Source organism: Carlito syrichta, unplaced genomic scaffold, assembly GCF_000164805.1.
Source record: "Carlito syrichta isolate Samal-C Ts95f unplaced genomic scaffold, Tarsius_syrichta-2.0.1 Scaffold315198, whole genome shotgun sequence".
Lineage (NCBI taxonomy): Eukaryota > Metazoa > Chordata > Mammalia > Primates > Tarsiidae > Carlito > Carlito syrichta.
Genome location: NW_007259294.1, coordinates 571,386 through 596,686, shown reverse-complemented (window position 1 = coordinate 596,686; position 25,301 = coordinate 571,386). Strand labels below are relative to the sequence as shown.

General features: G+C 43.0%; 1 protein-coding gene across 1 annotated transcript in view; it reads right to left on the bottom strand.

Moving 5' to 3' along the window:
• The window catches only part of USP43 (ubiquitin specific peptidase 43), a 73,380-nt gene that overhangs the window by 46,250 nt on the left and 1,829 nt on the right, over positions 1-25,301 (bottom strand). The window contains exons 3-5 of the mRNA XM_008072464.2: positions 25,106-25,297; positions 16,520-16,651; positions 7,510-7,613 (exon numbers count right to left, since the gene is read on the bottom strand). Coding sequence (XP_008070655.2) covers positions 7,510-7,613; positions 16,520-16,651; positions 25,106-25,297 — 428 coding nt within the window. The remainder of the gene's footprint in view (positions 1-7,509; positions 7,614-16,519; positions 16,652-25,105; positions 25,298-25,301) is intronic.

Genomic DNA, 25,301 nt, shown 5'->3' with positions numbered 1-25,301 from the left:
TTGAGGTGATGAAAACGAGCAGGAACTAGAAAGAGGTGGTGAATGGACATGTTCACTTTAAAATGGTTCGTTGTTACAGGACTTTCGCTTCAATTAAAAAAAAAAAGTTTAGTCCCACGTATTGGTGCAAGGAGTATGAGAATACAGAAAAAGAAATACAGCATGCCAATTGCAAGCTGAAGGAATTTGGGGACCATCTTTTCCCCCTGGTTCTCAGCTTCACTGTGCCCCTAGAACCACACAAGAAATTTTTTTTTTTTTACTTTCAGAGACATAGTTACAACATAGATGGGAAGGGGTCCAGACATCAGATTTTTTTTTTTTTGAAATTCTGGGAGCTTTTAAATTTCCCAGTGATGCAGTGTTCATCCAGGGTGGAGGGCCACCACTGCAGTCCCTCCTTATTGTACAGATGAAGAAACAATCAAGTACAGAAAATAGCAGCTAATAATAATAGCTAAACTGAAACAGCATTTACTAAGACCTGGACACCATTCTGAGCACTGAGCATATATTGACCCATTTACTACCCATAGCAACTAATATTATACCCACGTTACAGAAGAGAAAATTGAAGCATAGAGAGGTTAAGTAACTTGCCAAAGGACACACAGCTCTTAAGTAACAAAGCTAGGCTCAGTTTCCATAACCCGCATTCATCATCATCCCTACATTCTTTAGTGTAAGTGAGTAAAGCATCATTTGGTTCAGAGTAGATATACATACTGTTTATTTATATTCTTACAACTCTTTTACATTTAATACTCTCATTATACCCCACAATTTTAAAATTAAAAATTAAAAAAAATGAAATTTAATACTCTCTTAACTTTAAAATGAATTGCTGAAAATGAAGTGCAATTTTTATATTCCACATGGGTGTTCCAATTTTATTTATATAATTGTGTAACATATCAGACCCTTTCAAGATATAAGGGATTTCTGGCCATGCATGGCAGCTCATGTCTATAATTCCAGCACTTTGAGCTCTCAGCTCGAGCCCAGGAGTTCAAGACCAGTCTCGGTAACGTGGCAAGATCTCACCCCGACAAAACTCAAAAAATTAGCTGGGCATGATGGCGTGTGCCTATAGTCCTAACTACTCAGGAGGCTGAGGCAGAAGGATCGCTGAGCTCAGGAGGTGGAGGCTACAGTGAGTAGTGATCATGCCACTGCACTCTAGCCTAGGTGTCAGAGTGAAACTCTGGTTCAAAAAAGTAATTAAAAAAAACAGATTTCTGTACACTCTATTACTTCTAAAATCTGCATTCACTTCCTTGAGGACGCAGACCTAGCCTCCACTGGCAGTCTGGCTCTGGGGTCTGTCCTGTTACCACTGGACAGCCTTACCAGGATGAGTCAGCAGATGAACCAGAGACAGTATCAGAGTAGTTTTTCTGAGTTCCTGTGGAAAGCGCCAGTCCTGCCCAATTGGTTTTTCACTGAGCAAACAGGAAAAACCTATTGGATATCAGTTATCAGAATGTCAACTTGATTTTAGAAGACAGACTCTAGTACTGAACGTTCAATGGATCGTGCCATCTCTGCTCATTTCCCTCTAGAAGAACCATGGTCGTGTTTTCAGTAAAAAGTATCATGTCAGATAGAGACGCCAGCCAGCAGGGGCGCCTGACATTTCTGGGGTCTCCTCTAGAATCTTGTTTCTCCTCCAATCTTTCTCCGCCTTCACCCATCATGGACCCAGGCATAAAATTGGCCTGAAGGATATGTTTTTGTTGTTGGGAATTTCCATATTCCTGTTTCACAGTTAAATGAACAAATAAAAGAGAATATTTTTCACTGACATCTTAATTTTTTTAAGCCTACCAAAACTAAGGTGGGATGAATTTTTCTTTGTAGCATTGCAGCATATTAATCTAGGATATTAAACCATGAACTCCCGTCAGATAGCAAGAGATGTGTGATTTGAAAAACAAAATAGAATGGGCTCATTTTATCTATAAAGAATAAAGAAAATGTAGTGTTTTCATAGCAAACTACAGAAAGGATGTGAAATACACCTGTTTCTCAAAGGCTGAAAAATGGGCTGGGCATGGGGGCTCACACCTATATTCTCAGAACTTTGGGAGGCTGAGGTATAAGGATTGTTTGAGCCTAAGAGTTCGAGACCATCCTAGGCAACATAGCAAGACCTCATCTCTATTAAATTTTTTAAAAAATCAGGGCCAGGTGCGGTAGCCATGGTTGCGTTAGGTGGATTGCTTAAGCTCAGGAACTCAAGACCAACCTGGGCAACATGATGAAACCTTGTCTCTACAAAAAAAAAAAAAAATTGTTAATTAGCCAGATGTGGTGGTACATGCCTGTAGTCCCAGCTACTCGAGATGCTGAGGTGAAAGGATCACCTAAGCCCAGGAGATCAAGGCTGCCATGAGCCGTGATTGTCAAGATCATGCCACTGCACTCCAGTCTGAGTGATAGAGATCAGGCCAGGTGCTGTGACTCATACCTATAATTCTAGCACTTTAGGAAACTGAAGAGGGAGAGTCACTTGAGCTGAGGAGTTCAAGATTAGCCTGGGCAACATAGTGAGACCCCTCTCTCTAAAAACAATTTAAAAAATAAAAAATAGGCTGGGTGTGGTGACTCAAGCCTATAATCCCAGCACTCTGGAGTTCAAGATCAGCCTGGGCATCATAGTGAGATCCTTGTCTCTAAGAACAATTTAAAAAATAAAAAATAGGCTGGGCACGGTGGCTCAAGGCTGTAATCCCATCACTTTGGAGTTCAAGATCAGCCTGGGCAACACAGTGAGACCACTGTCTCTGAAAACAATTTAAAAAATAAAAAATGGATTTGGTATGCTTAAGCCTGTAACCCCAGCACTCTGGGAGGCCAAGGTGAGGGGATTGCCTGAGCCCACAGATTGGAGAATAGCCTGGGAAACTTGGTGAGACTTCATCTCTACAATAAATCAAAAAATTAGCTGGGCATGGTAGCATGTGCCTGTAGTTTCGACTACTTGGAAGGCTGAGGCACAAGGATCGCCTGAGCCCAGCAGGTCGACACCGGGGTGGCTGTGAGCATGCCACTACACTCCAACCTGGGCTACAGAGTGAGACTCCAACTCAAAAAAAAAAATTAGCCAAGTGTAGTGGCATAGTCCCAGCTTCTAGGGAGGCTGAGGTGCAAGGATCACCTGAGCCCAGGAGGTCGAGGCTTCAGTGAGCCATAATCATGCCACTGCACTCTAACCTAGGTGACAATGAACTCCAACTCAAAAATAAAAGTTGAGAAATGAGGACAGAGTGAATGTAACCAACAGATCCAGAAACGGACAGAGAGGCAGCTTCACTTTTGCAGAAAATTCTGGCTATATTGCCAGGCTACAGTGATACCCCAGTATGCCTTGAGAGGTGCTTGTCTTCACCATCCTCTCCAGAGCATTTGCAGTCCTGTCCTATCATCCTCTAAGTGCTCACAGGGGAGGGGAACAGAAAATCACCCCACTGCCCTTCAATGTTCACATGCTCATTCCCCTAAGGTATTCATTCTCCTTGTCAAATTGCTTCTGCTATGAAGCTAACCACGTCAGAGCTACTAAAACTCACAGTACAGTTTGCTTGCCACCTGCTACAGATGCCCCAGAATGAGCCCCAGGCATTGCCCCTGCATTTTTTGTCACTCTGCCCTCTAACTGCTGCCAAATACACACACATCTTACACCTCAAACCCGGCCAATACTACCTGCTCACCAGACAGTGGAACCGACGTCTGTGCAAACGATAACCAAGACAATACGTAAGCATGGCTTCACCTTTCCAGGCTCTGTTTTGAGAAAGCCTTCAAAAACTTACTCTGCCTAAAATGGAATGCTGCCTGAAATGGGGACAGCGGATTAGACTCTGAATCAAGGCTATGAATGACATGAAGAACATGAACATACCCACAATCCCCCTCCAGCCAAAACCAACCCAGTAACAATTCCTTGGTTGTTAGACTTGCAGACATTTCTAGGTTGTGACAAGAATCATATAGAGTACCTTATTTTTCCTACAGTCCATAACTTCCAGCACTCCAAACCTATTTCCTCTTCTCTCTTCCAGCCAAAATTAAAAACCCAGTTCCTTAAAAAAAAGGTTTATAGGAGAAATGAAGGAAGGAGAGTCCCAGTGAGCAGAGGCCTCTGAATTAACTCATAATAACACATCCATCTGTCAGTTTCATCAAGAAGGCAAGCCCACCCCCAGGGAGAGGAAAACAGGAGAGGGACCAGAGCAGCAGGTGCCACCAGCTTGTGGCTGCCCCCACTGACCGCTGCAGAAAACCACCGCTCAGATCACAAAAGTCCTTGCCTAGATGGGCAGAGCCCTCATCTAGATGGGCATCCCTGATAATACTTTTTCTTTACTACCAGGCACGGAGTAGATATTTTTAGCTGTCACCAGTCCATTTTTAGCACGAATACCTTGCCTCTTACTCATCACCCTACAGGAGAATCTAGCCAAAGAACATGGGCAATCCCTAATATCCAATCAGTTCACATATCACTTCCTCGGGAATATTTACCCCCTCACTCCCACCCCCTCAATTCATCCCACATTAAGTCAGGTACCCATAACATGTACTTCAAAGCACCTGCCTCCAATTAGAGAAAAACCCAGGAGTCACCCTAGAGACTCACCTTTCTCTCAGTCCATCTACACCTCACTCCTCACCCCATTAGTAAGTCCTGCCGAGTCTACACCCAAAACATCTCCAAGCCCACCCACCTCCCTCCACCTCCACTACTACCTCCATGCTTCTGGCCACCATCTTTTCCCTACCAGGATGATTGTGGCAGTATTAACTGTAGCTTCTGCCTCCTCTCTCGACTCCCTTCATCACCCATAACAACCAGTCGCCTCTTCAACTGATTAACTGGACCACACCCTGCTATAAACTCTAAAGTGGCTTTCCTGTGCCCTTTAAACTAAAATTCCCACACTTGGACTGAAAACCTGTCCCACCAGGTTCCCACCCATCTTCCCAGCCCCTTCCCCTACCTGCTCACTCCCCAACAGCTACCTTGGCTTTTCTGTTCCTTAAACTTGCCAAGATGGCTCCTGCCTCAGGCCCTTTGCCCCTGCGGCTTCCTCTGTCTGGAACATCCTGCCCCCAGTTATCAGAATGGAGGACTTGTCACTCCCTTCTCAGTTCTTTTCTTCTCTGAAAAGAAGCCTTCCCCGACCACTTTATCTGAGGTTGGCTGCCTCCCCGCCTCCCAAGTTACACCTCATCATTTCACTGATCACTATCAACGTTGTTTATTTACTTGTGTATTGTCTGACATTCCCCCTGTAGAACGTGAGCTCCATGAGAACAGGAGCTAAGTGTTGTTCACGGCACCTAGAAGAGAACCCAACACACAGTAGGGCATGGTGGAACTATCTAGACGATCAACCAGGATACATGTGGTTTATATTTCTCTCTCGTGGGCAAGGAGGTATGTGTCTCGTGGTAACCGCTGGACCAAGCACAATAGCAGGCATTGAATATTTGGGAAAGCTAAAGTGGGAAGGAGAGTGCATGCAGACAAGAGGGGGAGAGGGAGGAGAAAACAAAGTAAGCAGAGAAATGGGTGAATTATTGTACAAGGACACCAATGAATACTGCCTGATGGCGATTATTACGACCCCTCCCCTCTTTCCAACACACCCTCGCCTTATACTCCCCTTTCCCTCCTTCTAGAGGTACTTTCTCTTCCTCTATTCTTCTTTTCCTTTCTCCTTCTTTTTGTTTCTAAAAGCCTCTGCTTTGGGAACCTGAAGATAAGACCGATGCCCTACAAGAGGCTTTCATGGCCAGTACCTATCAAGGTCAGTACCCATGAAGTCTAGGGTTCCTCTCTGCATACCTCCTGGGGGGGGGGGTCCCTATATCCCTTGGGAAATGAGTGAGCCTTTCTTTAGGCACAACAGTGAAATGCAGGCTCATTTAGAAGAGGGTTTCATTACCTAACATGCTAAGCAACCAAGGGCAGGAACTGGGTGCTTCACAGTCACCCTGGCTTCTTCTTCAGGGTCTTTGACCCTGGTGGGACAGAAAGTAAGAGGGCTTCTCCAGTGCTTTGGATTTTTCTGCTCTGGTGGAAAGCAGCTTAGTTCCAAAGACTATTTGGTCTTCTTAAATAAACAATTGCCCTTTAGAGACAGTGGTCATATCTTACTTATTTTATCAGTGATCACTGAATAGAATAGAAACCCTAAATCAGGACAGTTTATAGGCAATTTTAAGTGACCTCCTCCTGTTCAAACACAAAGAATATAAATCCCCAAAAAGAATGGAAGTAAATGGCTGTAAGTAAGGGAATTCTAGAAGACTGAATAATTGTTTCCTTTTCTGAAGAGAAGTAAATGACAGAAGAAAATTACCAGAAGATTTCTGAAAAACAGCAGAGCAAAGCAAAGGGAATATTCTCCAGAAGACTCCAAGAAAAGCACAGCTTTGAAACAATTTACTGCAGCATTCAGAATAAGAATATAAGAAATGTTTCGATACCCATAATAGAAAGCACGGCTTCTGTGAAATTGAAGTAGCAGCAGAAAATCCAATGAACAAACAAGGTGAGATGGAAAAACAACAGCAGAGGAAGAACTACAAAGAAAGCAAAGGCAGGACTTGTGCTTCCAAGATACCGCAGAGGACAAATCCTGGTTCTGCTGCTTATTATGTGTCCTTGCAAAAGGCCCTCCCTCCCAGATCGTAGCATTCATCTCCTGGGACTTTCATAAGAATTCAATAAAACACACATACGTGTGGGGGGCAGGGGCAAGCTTCTCACCTGGAGGAGGATCTCTGTAACCAATGCCTTCCCCTACATCCAGATCACTGTGCTCATTCCCACCTTTCAGCTTCCATTTGTTCTTGTTTGAATATGTTACCACCCATTCAATCCTGTTCATCCTGCAGAGCCCATCAAAAAGCACACTTCCTCCGAGAAGCCCGGAGAATCTCTCCCCTCTCTGGCCTTTCACTGCTATAAGTGCTTTCACTAACATTATAATACTTGAAAATATTTGCCTTGTATGAGTCTCTGTACTTTCATGTATAAAAGCCCGAAGAAACACATACTTTCTGAACTCAGAGGCTGTGTCATTATACATATTTTTATATCCTCCACAATGCTGGAAACTCTTGAAGGCTCAGAAAGGCTTGTTAAACTGGGCTCTCTGGCAATAAAGAGCAAACAGGGAGCGTCTCCCCAACTTCAGAGTGATTGCTTATGGGAGAGATTTGGGCCCCCACATTTATCCTCTGTAGAATCACCATCTCATCGCCCCTCCTTCAAAAAGAGGCGGAAGGGGCCAGAAGCCAAGAAGAAGGAAAAAGAAATACCAAAAATCAGAGACAAAAAGTGGTTAATTTTGAATGTATAATGGGAGAAAGGTGTCTGTGGTTTGTGTTGATTTGAAATCTCAGAGTGAATCTGGCAATGGGAGACCGGTTGCCAGTAACAAAGCTTGCTGAGCCTTTGGGTGATACATTCTGAACACATCCCAGTCTTACCTGTATTGTGCTTGAAAGTGGTTTTGCACAAAGCTTTGACCTAGTGTCAGCTCAGCTGATGGTGACAGGCGGTTCTCAGAGGTTTTACTGGCTTCAGGTGGCAGCTGCAAAGAAAGGAGGAAAGGAAGCCAGATTAGATATACCTCCCATCATGCAACCGCTTCCAGATTATTGAGCCCATGGCTTCCTACTGGGCACATATCATCCCTTTCTGGGTCTCGGTAGAGTCTCAACCTTCAATACTTCCTTTACCATAATTCAGGGCTCTTTCAATTCCTGGACCTCCCAAATTCCCTAAAAGAGCATGTTTCTGTGTATTCAAAGAGCAAGCCTGAGCATAAACCTGGGAATGCTCACTCATACCCACCAGCTTCACCTAGTCCCTCTGGATTGATGACCCTATTCCCTACCTCCATCCCACTGGGCCTCGATGCCTAGATGCCTCTTGTACCTTTCACTTGGGTGGACTGCCATCACCTCAAACACAACCACACCCAATCTCTCCAACTATCACCTGCCTACTAAACCGTTCCTGTCTACATTTTCCAGTGAGCCGATTTCCACTCAAGTGCTGTCTTTTGCAGGCAAACCAGATGGTACATTTGAGAATTTGATGCATAAGCTTCCTTCACTACATGCATCAGTCCTGCTGTGTCCTTCTTTGCATTCCCTTGTCCATTTGTTTCTTTTGGTTGCTACAGCAAACTATTACAAACTGGTGGCTTCACACAATAGCAATTTATTCTCTCATGGTTCTCATGACCAGACATCCAAAATCAGTATCGTTGGCTGAAATCAAGGTGTCAGCAGGGGCACACTCCCTCCAGAGGCTCTAGGGAGAGAGTTTATTCCCTGTCTTTTCCAACTTCTGGTGGCTGCAGAATTAACCCCTTGGCTTGTGGCCACGTCACTCCAGTCTTCAAGGCTAACATCTTCAACTGTCTCCTTGCTCTGTGTTCACATTGCTTTCTCCTCTGTGTGTCTCAAATCTCCCTCTGCCTCTCTCTTATAAGAACACTCATCACCAGGTGTGGTAACCAACACTTGTAATCCCAGCACTTTGGGAGACCAAGGTGAGAAGATTGCTTGAGCCCAGGAGTTCAGACTAGCCTGGGTAACATAGCAAGACCCTCATCTTAAAGTTTCAAAAAAAGAACACTCGATATTGCATTTAGGGCCCACATGAATAATCTAAATTAATGATCTCATCTCAAGATTCTTAACTTAATCATTGTCTGCAAAGTCTTTATCAAATAAGATAACATCTACAGGATGCAGTGATTGGGACCTGATATCTTTGGGAGTCAGTTTTTGGCCTATTCCTCCATAGGGCTCCTGCCAGCTCCAATGCCACCATCCTCCTTCAGATTCTTACCACTTCCAAAATGAATTACTCCAGCTGTCAAGTTTCCCTAAATATTTTCTTCACCCTCTGCCCATTCCCTACCACACACAGGACACATTTTTTTTACTAGGGCCCTGCTATGAAAAAATCACTGTCTTGGAAGGGGTGTGTTTCTAAGGGAAACCCTAAAGTCAAAGCCACTCATAATATAAAGCCATGTAGTAAAATATAAAATTACCTACTTACACAAGGCGACACATATGATCACTCCCCTCAAGGAGTCACTTTAGACAATTTTTCCTAATCACTCCCACCATGAAACTTTAATACCACAGGTATATTGTATATGTGTCTATGGACCATATGAGTATCTGTCCCTCAAGAATCAATTTTCAGCACCTTGCAGCCTTTGGCACTTGTGCAGAATCATCCCCATGGAGAAGGCATACCCTCAGAATAGACAGGCAGTGAGGCACAGGGTAGAATTTGAGACGGATAAAGAATTTTAGAAAGCAGAGGACAGAACCAGGCAAAGGGAACACATGTGATGTGTCTGGGGTAAAGCGTACCCATGTGTGCAATTTACTTCAAGGTGCATCCAAAAAATAAGATGAAGAAAAAAAGGATGGCGTAATGAGCACATAGAGGGATAGACAGATGGGTAAGTGCAGAATAAAGCATATTTAGCAAAACATACACTGTAAAATCTACGTGGTGGGTGTGAGTGTTCACGGTAGAATTAATTCAACTTTTCCATATGTTTGAAATTTTTCATAATAAATTATTGGAACAAATAAGTGAAGAGTACTCAGAATCACTCTTTTTTGTCCCAATATTTTATGATGCCCAGTTTGACTGGAACACAGGATGTGTAAAAAGAGATAGAAAACAAAGCTGGAAAGTGAGCCTAGTGCCAGGTAGGTGGGGCCTTCAATGTCCTAAGGAATGCTTCAGTAAACAACATAGTACCAGGGGGAAGAATGCAGACTTTGAAGTCAGACTGCTGGGGTTCAAATCCCTGTATCAGTACTTGGCTGCAAGAGTTACTCAACCTCTCTGATCTAACTAAATAAGTTAATCTCTTTGTTCTGTGGTTTCTCAACTGTAATAAAGGTATAATGATAGTACCTATCTGACAGGGATGCTCTGAGGATTTAATTCTGAGGATTTAAAGAGTTAATATACATAAGACACTCAGAACAGTTCCTGACCCAGAGTAAGCATGGTGTGTAAGTGGTTGTTAGTGTTACACAATGGGGAGTACCTGATGGGTTTTGAACCCAGATAGTAGCAACATGCTCAGAGGCTTTAACTTGGCAACCATCCCCAGATGAAGAAGGCTAAATCTGGAGGTAAGGACACAGATTAGGAGGCTCAGGGATCCAGGAAACAGTAAGATGAAGTAGAGCAGAAATCAGATAATGACAAGGAGGGATGGATTCAGGCACCTGGTGTGCATAACTCATAATTCAGCCCCTGACTAAGGGAGCAGAGGGAAGACAAAAATATAACCAAGTCCAAGGTTCCCATCTGGCTAAACGCAGCGGCTCACACCTATAATCCCGGCACTTTGGGAGGCAGAGAAAGAAGGACTGCTTGAGGCCAGGAGTTCAAGACCAGCCTGAGCAACATAATGAGACCCTGTCTCTACAAAAAAGTTTTAAAAATTTACCCAGGTGTAGTAGCGTGTTCCTGTAGTCCCAGCTACTCAGGAGATTGAGGCAGGAGGACTGCTTGAGCCCAAGAGGATTGCTATGATCACACCACCACACTTCAGTCTGGTAACAGAGCAAGACTCTGTCTCAAAAAACGAAAAGAAAAAAAAAAAAAAGAGTCCAATCTGGTAACTGCAGAACCCCAGTTCCATTAACAGAGTGAAAAGAAGTGGGCTTGGGAAGGGCATCCAACTTTGAGGGTGACTCAATATCCAGACAGAGACTTGAATGGCAAATGGGTGAAGGGCACTTGGAGGAGCTAATGTGGATGCGGAGTGGACACACATGGGGACGTTTTGGCTCTGGATTCCCTTCTCCTCCTTTGATAGCAGCACCCCTTCTGGAACCTGCATCCAGTCCATGGGTAGAGAGGGTTCCTTCATCAGGGGTCCTATCCTCCCCCACCTAGGGACGGGCCCAGAACCCAAGCAAGCCACACCAGGATGTTCCTGCCCTGAGGGTGAATCATGAACAGAGTGGCTCAAAAGCTAAAAATGTTTATTCTAGCAGTGGTGTCCAAGGAAGAGAGTTGAGCAGTTCTGTCCTGCTCTGCCCTCAGAGCTACCCTGACTGTTCCAAGCTGATCCTTCAGCCTTCTTGCTCCTCGGCGTTCTCATAAGTGCCCTTCTTGTTTGAGTCAGCTCAAGTTGGTCACTGTTGATTGCAACCAAGGAACTCACAATGACACGGGGTGATTCTGAAAAGCACTGGAGCAGCTGTGGACAAAATCACAGGATATGAAAAGAGAAAATCCTGAATGAGGCTGGAGTGAGGGGGAGGGGACAGTGGCATGGACAGTGAGATCAGGCGAAGCCACTCTACTGTCTGCTAACCAGATGGACCTCAATAGCTCTCTCTGAGCCTCATCCTACATCTAAAAGGAATAAGAGGATCACACCAACTTCAGGGAGCTATCATTAAAATCAAAAGAAATGACAAGTGTATCTTGCCTGGCACATAGTTGGTGCTTAATACATGTCAGTTTCCTGGTCCTCTATCCAGCCTCATCTCCTCCTTAATCCTACAAGAGTGGCATTTTCTGGAAAACAAATTGCCAACAAGATTGCATGTAGGTTAGCGTCTCTAATAGGATAGTAAAAATGTGCCCTCTTTGCAGGATGAAAACATTTGAGAATTGTTAAAGTAATGGGAAAGAAAGCGGTCCTTGTGTTTTCTATTCCAGTTTCAAATAAATCTAGCTATATGGCTTTCCTATGTCCTGAAAACAGAAATAACCTCAAAAAGAAAAATCATTCAGCTTTAATGCAGAGGACAGCAGCTTTCCTTCGCGGAAAGGGAAAAGGAAGTTTCATGCCGAATAATCCCAACAGCTCTGTTCTTTACCTTCAAGCATACACAGCCAGGCCTCCACAGGCAGCCCAATTTTTTGAGAGTAAATTTCAGGAGAGGCTTTGACCCCAGACAGAGAAAAAGATCTTTTTTGGTTTCAATCAGGTCAAACTAAGGGCGGGGTAAGCGCCTCTCCTGGTCTTGCCTAGATGATGTACACCTAACACATTTGGTCCATTAAGGAATAGAAAGCAGCTGGCATGGTCAAGGACAGGGAGCGAGGGACAGAGGGGTCTGGAATCGGGTTGAGTGGTTGTCGGAGCAGTCAGGGAGGGTCCCGTCAGCCACATAGGAGCCTGGATTTTGTTCTAAGTGCAATAGAAAGTCACTGGAGAGATTTAGGCAGGAAAGTGACATGCTCTTATTTCCTCTCTAAAAAGATCTGGGCCGAGCAGGGTGGCTCAAGCCTGTAATCCCAGCACTTTGGGAGGCCAAGGCAAGAGGATTGCCTGAGCCCAAGGGTTCGTGACCAGCCTGGGCAACTTGATGAGATCTCGTCTCTACAATATATCAAAAAGTAGCCAGGCATGGTAGCGTGCACCTGTAGTTCTGGCTACTAGGAAAGTTGAAGCAGAAGGATCACCTGAGCCCAGCAGGTTGATGCTTAGGGTGGCCGTGAGCGAGCCACTGCACTATAGCCTGGGCAACAGAGTAAGACTCTGACTCAAAAAAAAAAGATCTGGCTGCCGCATGGAGAATATCGCAGTGGGACATATTCAAAACTAGAATGCCAATTATGACTGCTTTTGCTTGTGTCTTAAAGCCATGAAAAAGAATTACTGACCGGCCCTTTTGGCATAATTACACTTAATGTCATCTTAAAGAAAGGTTTGAGGGCAGTGCACTGTAATGAGAAACAAAGGCCCTAAAGCAGTGGTTCCCAACTAGAAGGTGATTTTGCAGGTAATCACAACTCTGGGGTGTCATTGGCACCTATTGGGTAAAGGGATGCTACTAACGCTACAACAAGCAGGACAGCCCTCCCCTACAAAGAATCATCCAGCCACAAATGTCAAAAGTGATGAGGTTGAGAAATCCTGTTACAGAGTTGCATTTCCTAGGTTTGGGTCCTGGATCTCTCACTTACTAGCTGTATGACTTGGAGCAAGTTACTTAACCTCTCTGTGATCTTCTCCATCCTTAAGCCCAATGCCTTTTCCTGCTTCCAAGGGATAACAGGAAAATCAAAAGGCAGTTTGGAAGGCTGTGTATCCCACTTACTTTCCATGAAGGAAGAGCTGCCTGGTATAGCCAGGGAGAAGAGAAGGCAAAAACAGGATAAGAGGCCTTTCCTATACAGTCTCTAAGTTTCCTCTCTTCTCCTGGTGGGGAATTGAGAAGGCATGAGATTCTCGTGATAGAGAAAGGGACCCAGCACACTGGCTTCCAGGACAGATCCAGGTTCAAGTCTATTTCCACCAAGTAGAAGCTGAGTGACCTTGAGCAACTTCTTTAACCTAAATTTCCATTAACTAAAATATGAAATACCCTTATACACAGTAAAGCCTAATAACTATTTAATGTATTCAATCATTCAAGAGTCTATCTACTATGTGTCACATAGTAAAATAAGTCATGCAAAGTACCAAGTTAGATGCCTGGCACATAACAAACATTCAATAAATAGTATCTTTCTTTAATTACATCATTCTAATTTCAAAATGTGTTCACTATAAGCTTATGAAATATACAATATAGTAGGCATATGTTTATCTGCTCAGCATTCTTTTCTTTAGGGAAGCAACCAGCTCCATTTCTATAAAAGCTCTCCGTGGCCCATGTTCACTCCAACAGGCATGCAACTCAGCTATTTCCACCATGTCAGAACATTCCCTTCCTCTGGCCTTATGCCCAGGAATGGACATGTGAACCCCATTGGGACAATCAGACTCTTCCCTGGGTTTTTTCTGGAATGCCAAGCTCTTAAGACTATATGAGCATTGAGGAAGGCCCTCCTGCCACCATGTGGGCAGAGTCAAACAAAGAATGAAGCCAGAGACAAGAAATAAAGAGTCAAAGACTTGGTGACATTGTTTGAGTCCCTGGATCTAGCCCTACCTGAAGCTGGTTTAACCCTTGGACTTACAAGTTATAAAAGTCAATAAATGCCCTTCCCTTAAGTTGGATCAAGTTAAACTTGTCTCTTGCAACTAAAAGGGTCAGAATAAGATAAGTAGGAAATCACTGAAAGCAAAAGAAAAATCACTCATAACCTCACAACCCAGGGAAACCACCATAAACTTTGTGTAGACCTCCAGGTTTTGTGGTGGTGGTCATTTGCTTTGTTTCATTTGTGTGTTTTGGGTGTGAGTGGGGTGACTATTTTTAAAGTAAGAGAATAGGCTTTCAAGCTAGATCTCCTTGGGCTTGAATCTGGACTGTCCCTTTCTTAGATGTGTTGCTTTAAGAAGGTTGCCCAACCTCTCTGATATATGGAACATATATAGTTATGTTAAAGTTTCTTAAAGTTGCAAGTTGTCTTTTTTTGAATCAGCGTCACACTCTGTTGCCCAAATTGGAGTTGAGTGACACAATCACTACTCACTGCAGCCTCAAACTCCTGGGTTCAGGTGACCCTTGCACCTCAGCCTCCCAAGTAGATGGGACTACAGGCATACGCCACCATGCCTGGCTAATTTTTTTTATTTTTTTGTAGAGACAAGGTCTCACTATGTTGCCCAGGCTGGTCTCAAACTCCTGAGCTCAAGCAATCCTCCCACCTCAGCCTTCCAAAATGTTGGGATTACATGCATAAGCCACTGCACCCAACCTGCAAGTTGCCATTTTAAAAGAGAAAGAATCAGAAACACAACAGCTGGCTACATGAATTAATTAAAACAAAAAAGACTCAGTTTTCTGAACCACTCATTCTTTATTGTTTTAGAAAGACAGGCTCCAAGTAAATATTGAAGGGATAGAAAGGTGACAGTTGAAAGACCTAAGTAAGCACTTTCCGGGGTTTGTTAGTTAATTCATGAGAAGGATGGGAAAAAGTGTCCGGATTTAAAACAAAACCAAAAAATTGGTAAAGCAGATCTTGTGGCTGCATGTGGAGTAGTCATGAGATACATCAAAAGTAATATGTTGGCTGGGCACAGTGGCTCAAGCCTGTAATCCCAGCACTTTGGAAGGCTGAGGTGGGAGGATTGCTTGAGCTCAGGAGTTTGAGACCAGCCTGGGCAACATAGTGATACCTCATCTCTACAATATATCAACAAATTAGCTGGGTGTGATAGCGCACACCTGTAGTTCCAGCTACTTGGATGGCTGAGGCGGAAGGATTGCCTAAGCCCAGCAGGTAGACACTGGGGTGGCCGTGAATGTATCACTGCCCTCCAGCCTGGGCGACAGAGTAAGACTCTGACTCAAAAAAAAAAAGTAATATGTTACTAATTAATTATCAAAGCTCATAAAACACTTTTATAAATTACAGAAGATTAGGCATGGATACTGTTATGATAAATTTGCACACTCATGACATAATGACTTCACTCACTTTTAACTTCTGGGGTGACAGATAAATGAACAACATCAGAGCTTAACCCATCACTGATTTTTTTTTTTTTTTTTGAGATGGAGTCTTACTCCATCGCCCAGGCTGGAGTGCAGAGGCATGGTCACAGCCACCCCAGTGTCAACCTGCTGGGCTTAAGCGATCCTTCCACCTCAGTCAGTCAAGTAGCTGGAACTACAGGTGCACGCTACCATGCCCAGCTAATTTTTTATTTATTGCAGAGACGAGGTCTTGCCAAGTTGCCCAAGCTGGTTTTGAACCTACATGCTCAGGCAATCCACTCACCTCAGCCTCCCAAAGTGCTTGGATCACAGGCTGAGCCACCAAGTCCAGTCATTGATCTTTTTTGAACAAAGTCTATAAAGAATGTATCAACTGAAATTAGCTGCGCATGGTGGCGCACACATGTAGTTCCAGCTACTTGGAAGGATTGCCTGAGCCTAGCTGGTCAAGACTGTGGTGTCCATGAGCATGCCACTGCACTCCAGCCTGGGTGACAGAGTGAGACTTCAACTCAAAAAAAAAAAAAAAAGACTGAATCAATTAACTGTGTCTATCACAAATAACTCTAGTGCTTTCCTCCTCTCAAACCTTTGGGGTTTCATCAAAACCTGAAAATGCTAAACGCACACATGCAAAAATCATCCATCCTGTGTCTTCAGAGAAAAGGTCAGAAATCGCTGCCCTATAGAACACATAGCTGAGAATGCAATGGTAGAGTTGAAATGGCACCATCTGATAATAATAAGGAATGGTACTCATGGCCTCAGATGGCCATACCAAAGCACAGAATAGAAATTAAAAAAAAAAAAAGACTGTTCAAACTTTGAGCCAAAATGAAACCCTATTCGCTATATCACTGGGATTAGGGAGGATGAGAAATATCGCAAGAGGAGGAAATGCCTTGCCTAAAGCAAACAGAGCTCGGAGAATGGAGTAAGGAATTGCACTGTGTACAGTAGCCAGAATATGCAGAAATCTAAGAATCTGAATTTCAAGATTCAGATTTGAGGAGCTGAGTAAATATTCAAAGGGACAAAAGGTGGGGAGGACCCAATCTACTGTGTTGTTTTGAGGATGACTGACCTTCTCAGACACAGGCCCTCGGGACGAGCCCTCCAGGTCCTCATGCACACGGTCCAGCAACCAGAGCAGGAATTCCAGGGCATCGTGTTGCGAATTGCCTTGGAACTGAGAGCCGTACTTGGAAACTGCATTCTGAAAGGAAGAAAAGGAGACTAGAGGTCAATTTGGCCCTTTGTACAACTGAATGTAGGGCCCACAAGCACCAGGTCTACTGAATGGTCATTATCTGGCCCTGACCTAGGATGACAGAATACAGGCAACCTAAGGGAAGTTCTTTCCTGCCAAAGCCTGCCTTTTGGGGACAGTATCCCAAAATGGCATGAGGGTTCTCATACAGGAGAAGGCACTTTTTCCCCAGGACTACTGCTGTATGGCTTATCTTTTAAAAATCCACCTGTCTCTGCTGAATATTTTGGCACTGTCGACCACCTGTTCCCCCCAAAACCTTCATCCTTTGGCTACTGGGCTACCAGGCTCCACTGGTCTTCCCTCCACCGGTCTATTCTTGTGCTGCCTCTCTCAGTTCACCCTACAGGTGAACAGCCTTATTACCCTACTCTCTCTCCTTCGCTGATTTCATTCATTCCTATAACTTCAACTTTCTCTTCTTTGGAAATACAGTAGTCATGCCTACAGTGAAGTTGACTTCCTAAATATTATGTATGTAGCTCCTTTACCACTTCTTTCTAATACATGTGAAACTTAAGAACACAGATTTATTTTCCTTTGGTTAGATCATGATATGGTTGAGCCAGCCCTTTATACCTCTAGTAAATATGTACCGAGTGCTGACTACATGTTAGGCACTATTCTAGGGACCAGGGATTCGACCATGAACAAAACAGACAAAACTCGCTGCCCAGGCTGGGTGCAGTGAGTGGCTCATGCCTGTAATCCCAGCACTTTGGGAGGCTAAAGCAGGAGGATCATTTGAGGCCAAGAGTTCAAGACCAGCCTGGACAACATAACAAGATCCCGTCTCTATAAAAAGTAAAAAATTTTCCTGGGCGTAGTGGTGCACACCTGTAGTCCCAGCGACTCGGGAGGCTGAGGAGGGAAGACTGCTTGAGCCCAGGAGTTCAAGGCTGCAGTGAGCCATGATCACACCACTGCACTCCAACCTGGGCGGCAGAATGAGACTTCAACTAAAAAAAAAAAGACTCACTACTCACTGCCATCATGATACATATTCCCTGCACCCCTGGCACTGTCCTTCTGTTAAATTGTTAACAACTCTGTCATTTTCTGTGTAAATGCAATATTTCAGCTTTATAAAAGTTTATTTTCAAAGGGTAATATATGCACATACTTAAAAAAAGAATTCAAAATATAAAAAAGAACAGTAATGAAGTCTTCCTTCTAGCTGGTCTCCAAAACTGGTGTCCCTGCCCAGAGGGCAGTCACCCTTAGCAGATCCTTAAACATCTTTCCAGGGGCTCTTGCTGTGCATGAGCAAGCATATGCACATCTGTCAGTAAATCCCCTTGTCTGTGTGTACACATGCAAGCACACACACAGCACACTATGGCTGCCAGGCCCACTCAGACTGCAGAGCCAACCTCAGGCCTCATCCCACACAGATCTGTTCTCACACCTGCCAAAGGGACCCATCTTAGCAAGGCTAAGGACCAGGACAATCCTCACCACTGCCAATCAAACCAAATGGTCTGGTCTTTTTTTCTTTCTGTCTTTCTTTTCATCTTTCCTTGAGATTTAAAGGAAACTTTAGGATGAGGCCAAGTAAAATATAAGATTTAATTAGTTGAAATGCTGGTTCCAAGTCTTTATTCCAATCACGTTAGTTTGGATTCTTCCCCCAGGCTTCTCTGCACTTTGATCCCCAAGTAGGGCTGCCATATTTATAAAATAAAAATAGAAGATACCCAATTAAATTTGAATTTCAGAGCTAAGCATGGTGGTACATGCCTGTAGTCCTAGCTACTTGGGAGGCTGAGGGGGAGGATCCCTTGAGTTCAGGAATTGGAGGCTGCAGTGGGCTATGATTGTGCCACTGCACTCCAGCCTGGGCAACAGAGAGAGACCTCATCTCTAAATACAATTTTTAAAAGATAAAATAAACTATGAGGTCAGGTGTAGTGACTCAAGCCTGTAATCCCAGCACTTTGGGAGGCCGAGACGAGAGGATTGCCTGAGCCCAGGGGCTCAAGACCAGCCTGGGCAACTTGGTGAGACCTTTTCTCTACAATATATCAAAAAATTAGCCGGGCGTGGTAGCATGCGCCTGTAGTTCCGGCTACTTGGAAGGCTGAGGCGGAAGGATCACCTGAGCCCAGTGGGTTGATGCTGGGGGGTGGCCGTGAGCGTACCACTGCACTCCAGCCTGGGCAACAGAGTGAGACTCTGACTTAAAAATAAATAAATAAAAATAATAAACAATGAATAATTTTTCATAAAAATGTGTCCCATGCAATATTTGGGATATATTTGTGCTAAAATATTATTTATTACTTGTCTGCAATTAAAAGTGTTGTGCATTTTATCTGGCAACCCTACTCCCAAGCCACCTTCAAACCTGTATTGTAGACCAACAATCTCTTCCGAGTGAGCAGTCAGCTTTTTCAAAAATCTCTAAAACCAGCTATTTCTCTTCATGTAGGTATCATCATCCAGATTCTCCTGCATATCAGTCAGCTATCAAGCAATCTGGATTCTGGCTCCCAATGTCTCTGCCCTTCCCCTACAGTAGAGACTCATTCCAACTGTAGAGCTCTACCTCCTGCTGACCCAGACCAAAATACCTACCTAAGGAGGGGCCCAGTCTCTAGAATCTCTTCCTGTCATTCCACTGAGCTCATGGTAGACCAGACCAATCTTCCTACAGTTCAGCTGGATAACTCCTGAATCCAAATCCTTCCTTACTCTCCTATTTACCACCTAATAGTCCAAATGCTTTCTCTGGTCTAGTCCCAAGCAATGTCTTCCCATATTTCAAAGCTCTAGGCAGTAAGGCACTCAGGTGCCCCAAACATGCTTTCCTACTTCTACAGTCTACATTTTAACTCTTGTTCTTCCTTCTATGTGAAATACATTCCTTTCCAGTTAGTCATGATAACCATTTAAGACTGATACTCTTTATCTTAGACTGGCTACATTATCTTGTGACCTTCCCAGAAAGAACTTGACAACTGCAAGATAGACACCATAGTGCCTTAAAAATACCCCTCTAAATAAGCATAGTAATTCTACTTTTGGAGATTCAGCCTATGAAAATGAGAGAACAAGCAAAGAAACCTCTATGTATCAAAGTTATCTAGGGAAAAACCTATGGCCTTAAAAATTATGACTGAGGAAATACTAATGAGAAAAGAAAATAAATAATTCCGTCATTAAAAAAGGAGAAAAAGAGTGTCAAAAGATATATTTGATATATGTAGATATATAGACAGAGATATTTATAGATAGAAAGATAAGAGACCACAAAATATATGGCAAAAATATTAACAAATGGTTATCATAGAACGATGGGATCATGGGCAATTTTTTTCATTTTCATTTAAACATTCCAAATTTTTCTTACAGTGAACACTGTTCTTTATTGGATTTTTTCCAATTATGAAGTATCTGAAGAATTTTTTTAAATTGAGCCTATCAATTTATACAGGAGACATTCTCATAGAATGAAAAATGACTAGAACTGCATAAAGCTAAATACTACTTGAGAAGAATGAACTGCAATATTTGGTTATTTCTATCCTGTAACAAGGTATAGCTTTATCTCTGTGTGTATGTGTGTGTGTTCTCTTCCCAATATTGACAATTTTTAACATATTGCTTATTAAAATCATTCCTATTTATTTCATATTCTGATTTTTATGAACAAAATCTAAATTTTTATATGTTCTAAACTGTTATTGCTTCTGGCTTTCTATCTGATTTCATTAGTAACAGCAAAAATGCTAAAATATGGATTTCTAGAACTATTTAGCAATTTTCTTTCAGTTCAATATTTTTTACTTCATTTCCATTTTATGTCTTACTGTTTTGTTCAGAACTTCCAAAGCATAAGATGAAGGCATCATTATTTTTAAAAAGCAATGCCTCCCGTATATCACTGTGTATCTAAAATTTATCCTAAGTACATAAGCTAAGACAAATTTCAAATGGCTAAAATATTTACTGTAACATAGAGAAACTAGAAATACATAAAATAGAATATTTATCAAAAGGTATGATACAAATAAATTTAAAGTTTCCTGTATTGGGGTAGGAGTAAAAAGGAAACAGTTTGGAAAAAAAATTTGTAGTAAATATGACAAGGTTAAAGATCTCAGAGGAACAGATAAAAAGAACACTGAGGCTGGGTACAGTGGCTCACGCCTATAATTCCAGTACTTTGGGAGGCCGAGGCGGGAATACTGCCTGAGTGCATGAATTCAAGACCCGCCTAGTCAACAGACTTCATCTCTTCAAAAAATCATAAAATTAGCCAAGCCTGGTGGTGCATGCCTATAGTCCTAGCTACTCCAGAGGCTGAGGCCAAAAGATCGCCTAAGCCCAGGAGGTCGAGGCTGCAGTGAGCCATGATTGCACCACTGCACTCCAGCCTGGGCAACAGAGACTCCAACTCAAAAAAAAAAAAAAAAAAGAGAGAGAGACCAAAGCAGAATGGATATCCAAACAACATGAACAGATAATTCCAAGAGCAGACTTACAACTAGTAAAGAAACATGGAAAAATCTTCCATCTCACTCCTAATCAAAGAAATAAAAACATGGTGTTATTTATTTTTGTTCAATAAATTAATAGGTGATAAAGATCTATTATACAGCATGGTAATTAAAATTAGTAATAATATATACTTAAAAATTACAAAGGGAATGGATCTTAAATGTTCTCATCATAAAAAATAAGTATGTGAGGTGGTGGATATATTAATTATCATGATTTAACCATTTCAAAATGTACACATATAACAAAATGTCATGGACACCTGTACACTGTAAATACATACAATTTTTTTTTTTTTGAGTTGGAGTCTCACTCCGTCACCCAGGCTGGAGTGCAGTGGCATGCTCACAGACACCCCAGCACTGACCTCTTGGGCTCTGGCAATCCTTCTGCCTCAGCCTTCCAAGTAGCCAGAACTACAGGCACGCACTACCATGCCTGGGTAATTTTTGATTTATTTTAGAGATGAGGGCTCGCCAAGTTGCCTGGGCTGGTCTCGAACCCGTGAGATCCGGCAATTCACTCACCTCAGCCTCCCAAAATGCTGGGATTACAGGCTGAGCCACCGAGCCCAGCCATATATATAATTTCTATTTGTCAATCATACCTTCATAAAGTTGGGGAAAAACTTAATGAGAGAGAGAAATGTCCAATATCCAGGAAAATATGCATCACTATTATAGCAAAAAAATAATTATTATTTGGAAAGAATTATATCACTATGGATGCTAAAAATAATGAAACCAAATAAAGTTGATTTTAAAAAGTTAAAAAAAACCTAAATATTTATAATTGTGATTATTGCACAGATACACACATTTGTTAAAATGTATTAAATTCTACACTTAAATGGGTGTTTCACTGTATATAACTTATATGTCAATAAAGGTGATGTGAAAAGTAAAAACAGAAGATAATAAAATACTCACACCTTTCCTTTGATTGTAGGAATTAAGCTTGTAGGAATTAAGCTTAGGAAATGGTCAGAGATGAGGACAATGATTTAAATATAAGAAATTTCAATATAGTGCAATAAGTGGAAAATTATATAGCACATCAATGTCTCTATAAAGGATAGGTCTATTTAACAATACGTTAATCATTAAAAATTAAGTTTCATAGAATGCTGTAATGATTTTTTTAAGTCATAAAAATACTTAAAATTTAAAAAACAGGATACCAAACTAGAATTTCCAATTGTTTGTATATTCTTTGAAACACATCCATATGCATGTTCTTTGAAACATATCAATACGTTTATGATAGTTCTCTCTCTGGGGTGGAATTACAGATCTTTTTCTTTTTACATCTTGCACTTCCCATTTGTTTTACAATACACATATTTAATTAAATCATTAGAAAAGCAAAGAATTCTAGAGAATACTATAGATAATATTTTTTAAATGTATATTTATTTACTGTTAAAACAAACAGTGGTCCATCTATCTGTAGGAGGCTGGGGAACTCAGCTTGGGAAGGAAGAACATCCCAAACCCATCCCATTAGCAAGGCTAAGAATGGGATACACTCTGGCGTGCTGGCCTCTTCTCAGATGCCTCCCTTCCTCAGTCTGAAGCAAGGGCAGGCTTTCACTAATTCATTCAGCAGAAGGTCTCTCCACCCACCCACCTCTGTGGTGGGCATTTTCAGTTCCCAGGGCCTGGAATGCAATTTCCCATCTTTCCGTGCCCTTAGTTGACAATCTCATCCTTCAAAACTTAACTCAGTGGTTGGTTACCTTTCCAGGGATGCCTTCCCTACTCACCCCATCCCCATCTCCCCTAATCAAATCATATCCTCCAGCTATAACTGTCATAGAACCCCGTGTTTTTCCTTTCTAGCAAGTTCCTGTTCTAATCACGCACCTGTGTGATAATTTCATTAACATCCAATTCTCCTGCAAGACTATAAGCTCATGGATGGAAGCCTCAGAATCTGGGCTGTGTTTATCATGTATGCCATGCTCCTAGTCTGGACATTCAATAACTATTTGTTGAATGAATGAAGGTTTCCTCATCTATAAAATAAAAGAAGCCCACCTAGATTTCCATCCATAATGTTGAAAGCCTGGATTCTGGGATCCTCTACTCCTCCCTCCAAGGTCCCTACCCAAAAGTCACAGGAAACCCCAGATTACATCTCTCTCATTAACATATTAAGAACTTGATTATCCTTCAGTTCCCTGAGGCTTACTGGGAGCTCCCAGGCCCTTAGGATTTAACAGCAGAAGAGAGACAGGAAATCCCAGTGAGTCACTGAGGGTGATTACTAACTTGGGAGTTTTTTCAAACTACTCTGGTCTCTCCCATTGCTGCACTAACTGGATGGGAATGCGCCTGGCTAGAGAAAATATACACAAAGATCCCTTCTCTCTCTCCTCTCGGTTTTTGCAGGTGAGAAGGTGTAAGGATCGAATAATGAACAGTTCCTTTTTTTTATTCCCCCCACACACACACCCTCCAAGATCCCCAATGAACACTTCCTATGGGCCAGGCACTGTTTTAAGTACTCTACATATAACTCATTTAATATTCAACAACAACTCTATAATAAGGTAGCTACCATTATGGTTCCATTTTAAAGATGTGAAAAGTGGAGGCACAGCAAGAAGTAGTAACTTACTCAAGGTCACAAAGCTCCAGAGACCTTGATCTTAACTACTATACTATATGGCCTCTCATATTTAAAAAGCAAATGTTGCCAAAACCAGACATTGGTGACACCCATTTGACCCACTGACTGCCACAGAACAGTGCTTCACTAGTGGAGGCAAGAGAGAGGAAGGTGGGGGTTGGCATCCTTGTGTGTCACATGGCAAAGACTGCTTTCTCAGGCTGAAACTCAAGAGCGGTGAAGCTTGTGGAATGAACACTGACAGGTTTCCCCCCTCCCCCAAGAACAACAATCACTAGTCTGTGGAGAACTTCAGCTCTCTGCCCAAAGCTGTGGGTTTTTGTTTTTATTTATTTATTTTTTAAGCAGGAAGCAAGCCATGTGCATCAATTATCAGAAACTCTTTAATCCAACTGGGACCCCAAACACCCCACTTTAACCCCGGCTGAAGTGATACACACAGTATACAAAGCCTCATGACCCTGCAGCATCTCGAGTAAGTAGACCGTGATCCTGAGGACAACAAGATGTGACCCCATGCTAACACACTGTAAGGGGACTGAATGTGCATTAAACAAAAGGATACCATATCCAAAATAGCACACCCACTGCCTTTCCCGGGCCCTCAGCACAGTATCTGGCCCTCAGCACAGTACCTGGCCTGTAGGTGCTCAACATCCATGGGCTTAGAACAAAATCCAAGCTCTTTCCCACGGCCTCCGAGGTCTTCCACGATCTGGCAAATCTCATCTGCCTTCGTAGCTCCAACGCCACTCATTGCACGTTTCCAATGCTCAGCACCTTTCGGTCTATAGTCTTTGTACTTGCTGTTCCCTCTCCCTGGATTATTCCTGGATCTTGCCCTGACTGCGTCTTTCTCATCATTCAGATCTTGCAAGCATCATTCCTTCCTCTAAGGCCTTGGCCTTCAAAGTCCCATTTCCCATCCCGCACCGCTTCAGACCAGCAGCTCTACCCCCAGCGTAAGAACACTATCAGGCCCACAAGCCTTCAGTACTTCAGCAAATGTTTGTTGACTGCAAAAACGCTGAATACACTTAAATTTGCCCGCTCAAAATACCTGGGGGAAATTAATTTCTAAAGAAAACATAAGCAAGCGACAGCATCCCACACCAACTCAAAACAAAGGCTGTAGCCCGAGGCTGAACCGGTCAATGGCCTCTTGGGGCCCCCAGAAAACCGTCTCCTGACGGTACACACACTTTTCAAGAATCGGAACCAGCAGGAAGCTCGGGCAAGGGCGGTCGGCGGGGCGCTGCCTACCTTGAACTCGGCGGAAAGTTGGGGCGTGTATTCGCGTGTCCAGAGCGCGCGCACCAGCGCCGCCAGCTGCTCGGTGACCTCGGCGCGGCCCGGCGCCGCCCGGTAGCGCCCCAGCGCGAGGAACTCGGCCAGCAGGTCGGTGTTGCTGAGACACTGCACCACTGCGTTCATGAAACAGGTGTTGCCGTGGTTCTTC